Source organism: Chinchilla lanigera, unplaced genomic scaffold (assembly GCF_000276665.1).
Source record: "Chinchilla lanigera isolate Chin_1 unplaced genomic scaffold, ChiLan1.0 scaffold00001, whole genome shotgun sequence".
NCBI lineage: Eukaryota > Metazoa > Chordata > Mammalia > Rodentia > Chinchillidae > Chinchilla > Chinchilla lanigera.
Window position 1 is genome coordinate 58,639,810 of NW_004955402.1, and position 2,198 is coordinate 58,642,007.

The 2,198-nt window shown below is 56.7% G+C and overlaps 1 protein-coding gene across 1 annotated transcript in view; it reads right to left on the reverse strand.

The window, feature by feature from the left end:
- Zadh2 (zinc binding alcohol dehydrogenase domain containing 2) overlaps window positions 1-2,198 on the reverse strand; it is a gene marked incomplete in the record, with an annotated part of 8,066 nt that overhangs the window by 5,377 nt on the left and 491 nt on the right. The window contains 1 exon segment of the mRNA XM_005373085.2: window positions 1,937-2,198. Within this exon segment, the coding sequence (XP_005373142.1) occupies window positions 1,937-2,145 (209 nt within the window).

Sequence of the window (2,198 nt, forward strand, 5' to 3'; positions counted from 1 at the left end):
ACTGATGCACCCAAAAGTGGCAGCCGGTGCTCTAGCGCTGGGACCACTGAAGTCAGGGGGTCCATATCCCTGGGCTTTGGAACCAACCAGTGCACTTCAGAGAGAGAGAGAGAGAGAGAGAGAGAGAGAGAGAGGAGAGAGAGGAGGAGGCCACTTGGGGAAAGGGAAAGGGAGGGGCAGCAGTGACAAACCCTTGACGGCAGGAAAGAGGAAAGGAACTCCGGAGTTTACCGGAGTTTACCTAAGGCTGGCTGGTAGAGTCGGGACACCGAGCAGTGTGGGGGCACAGCCACCTCCACAGGTGGCAGATGGTCCCACCGTGCCCTGGTTTGTGGGTTCTCTTACCTTCACACCTTCCTTGGACCTGTCCCCTCCTGTACTTCCCTCCCTGTTCACACCTGTTTTTAAATGGGATTTTACTAACGCAGTTTTCTGTAGATATTAGCGTTTAATACCACATCACAATATCGTCAATTAGCGTCAATACCACATCACAAAAAAAGCCTGCGTGGAATGCCTCCTCCCTCCGAAGTTTGGAAAGCTTTTCCATCTGGTCTTATCTCTACTCCTGGCAGATCACTAGTGACTGTGCATGTTCTACATGAACACACATTCAAAACGTGTCCATACACTGCACAGACTTAGCACTCCTCACACAGTGAAGCAGTCCTCTGCCATATGCAAGGCCAAGGCAAACACTTTCAAGGACACATGCACACCCGACCTTTGAGACACTCCTTACTAGCCCCCCTCAATTCCATCCTCGGCTCTCTCAACCACTACATTGCCAACAGGTTTCCGGAAGTTTAATATCACTATCAGTACTCTTTATGGAAAGCTGATAGGAATCTTTGAACTGCACTCTTAAAAACAGCGCACACAGCTACTTGGGCAGGGTACATTCTGTCCTTCAGATCTTGCTGGGGACTTAAGTTCTTTCTAGCACACAATTTAGTGCCTAGTCTCAGCCAGAACCAAGTCCTCTCTGCGACAATATTATCAAACCTGAAACATGCAACGCTGGAACGCTTCCGATAGGACTTGGCAGGCCATAGGGCACAGAGGAGTGCCCTGCCTCAAGTCTGGCTGCGAGAGGAAGCCCTGAGCAGAGACCCAAGCGGGTATGGTTCCCAGAGTGAGGTTTTTTCCTTCCAGTCGCTTCACCAGTTACTAAGGATTAGTGAGGTGGAAACGCATTTGAGGTGAAGGCCAGGGAGGTGGAAAAGACAGTCATAAGGTCGAGCAACAACCTCAGTGACACCGGAATGTCTGCAAACATGTAGACAAACGCAGCCATGCCTCCGCCCAGCCCTGGCCCAGCTGCCCAAGACACGCGCAACGCGCGTGCCCTTGCACTCAAGGGACAGACAACAGTCACAGAGCACTGACATCACGCAGACAAGAAGGGTGAGGGGCACTCAACACTCCCATGGAAGGGCTCCGCTGTTGCCAACCTGGAGGGGACAGGAAAAGCTAGCCAAAAGCTAACCAAAAGGTGCCCGCGCCTTCTGTAAAGCACGTTTACCTAAACGCCGCAGTTCGTATCCGGGCTGTTCCTGCTCCTGTTCCACTAAGGATTATGTCGACGCAGGAACCGTGGGTGCGCGTGGGTGGGCCAGGCGGGGAGCCTCCCCTTCTGGGTCCGGTTGGTTTTATTGCGGGAGCGGGAGGGGGAGGAGGAAGGGCTGAGGGAGGGGAGGGGAATCCCAAATTAAAATAACCCCCAGTTCGGAGGACGTTCGGTGGCATCGGATATTCACACCAGCAAGTCACATTACATGCGCTTTCGCCAGATGGCGGCGGGTTCAACTTCCCGGGATCTCGCAAAGTCAGGCTGTGCGGCCGGGCGCGCGCCGCAGTGTGGGAACGCGGGCGGCCCGGGACAGCCGGGAGCGGCGCTGCGCGGGCCGCGGCCGGGAACGCGCGCCGGGCTCACCGGTTTCGGACGAGAAGGTCTCGGTCCCCAGGGAGCGGCACCGGGCAGTCCCGGCGCAGGGTGACTGCGTCGCGGAAGTTAGGACTCAGCCGGGTCACTACCAGCTTCTGCATGGTTCGGGGGATGGCGGAGCCCTGGAAGTCCAGGAAGTGGCGGGAGTAAGACATGTCCACGATGCTTCGGGCGCCGGCGGGCGCCAGGCGCAGCATGGCCCGCCCTCGCCTCGGCCCGCAGTCTGCGCTGCCGCCACCGCCGGTCGGGG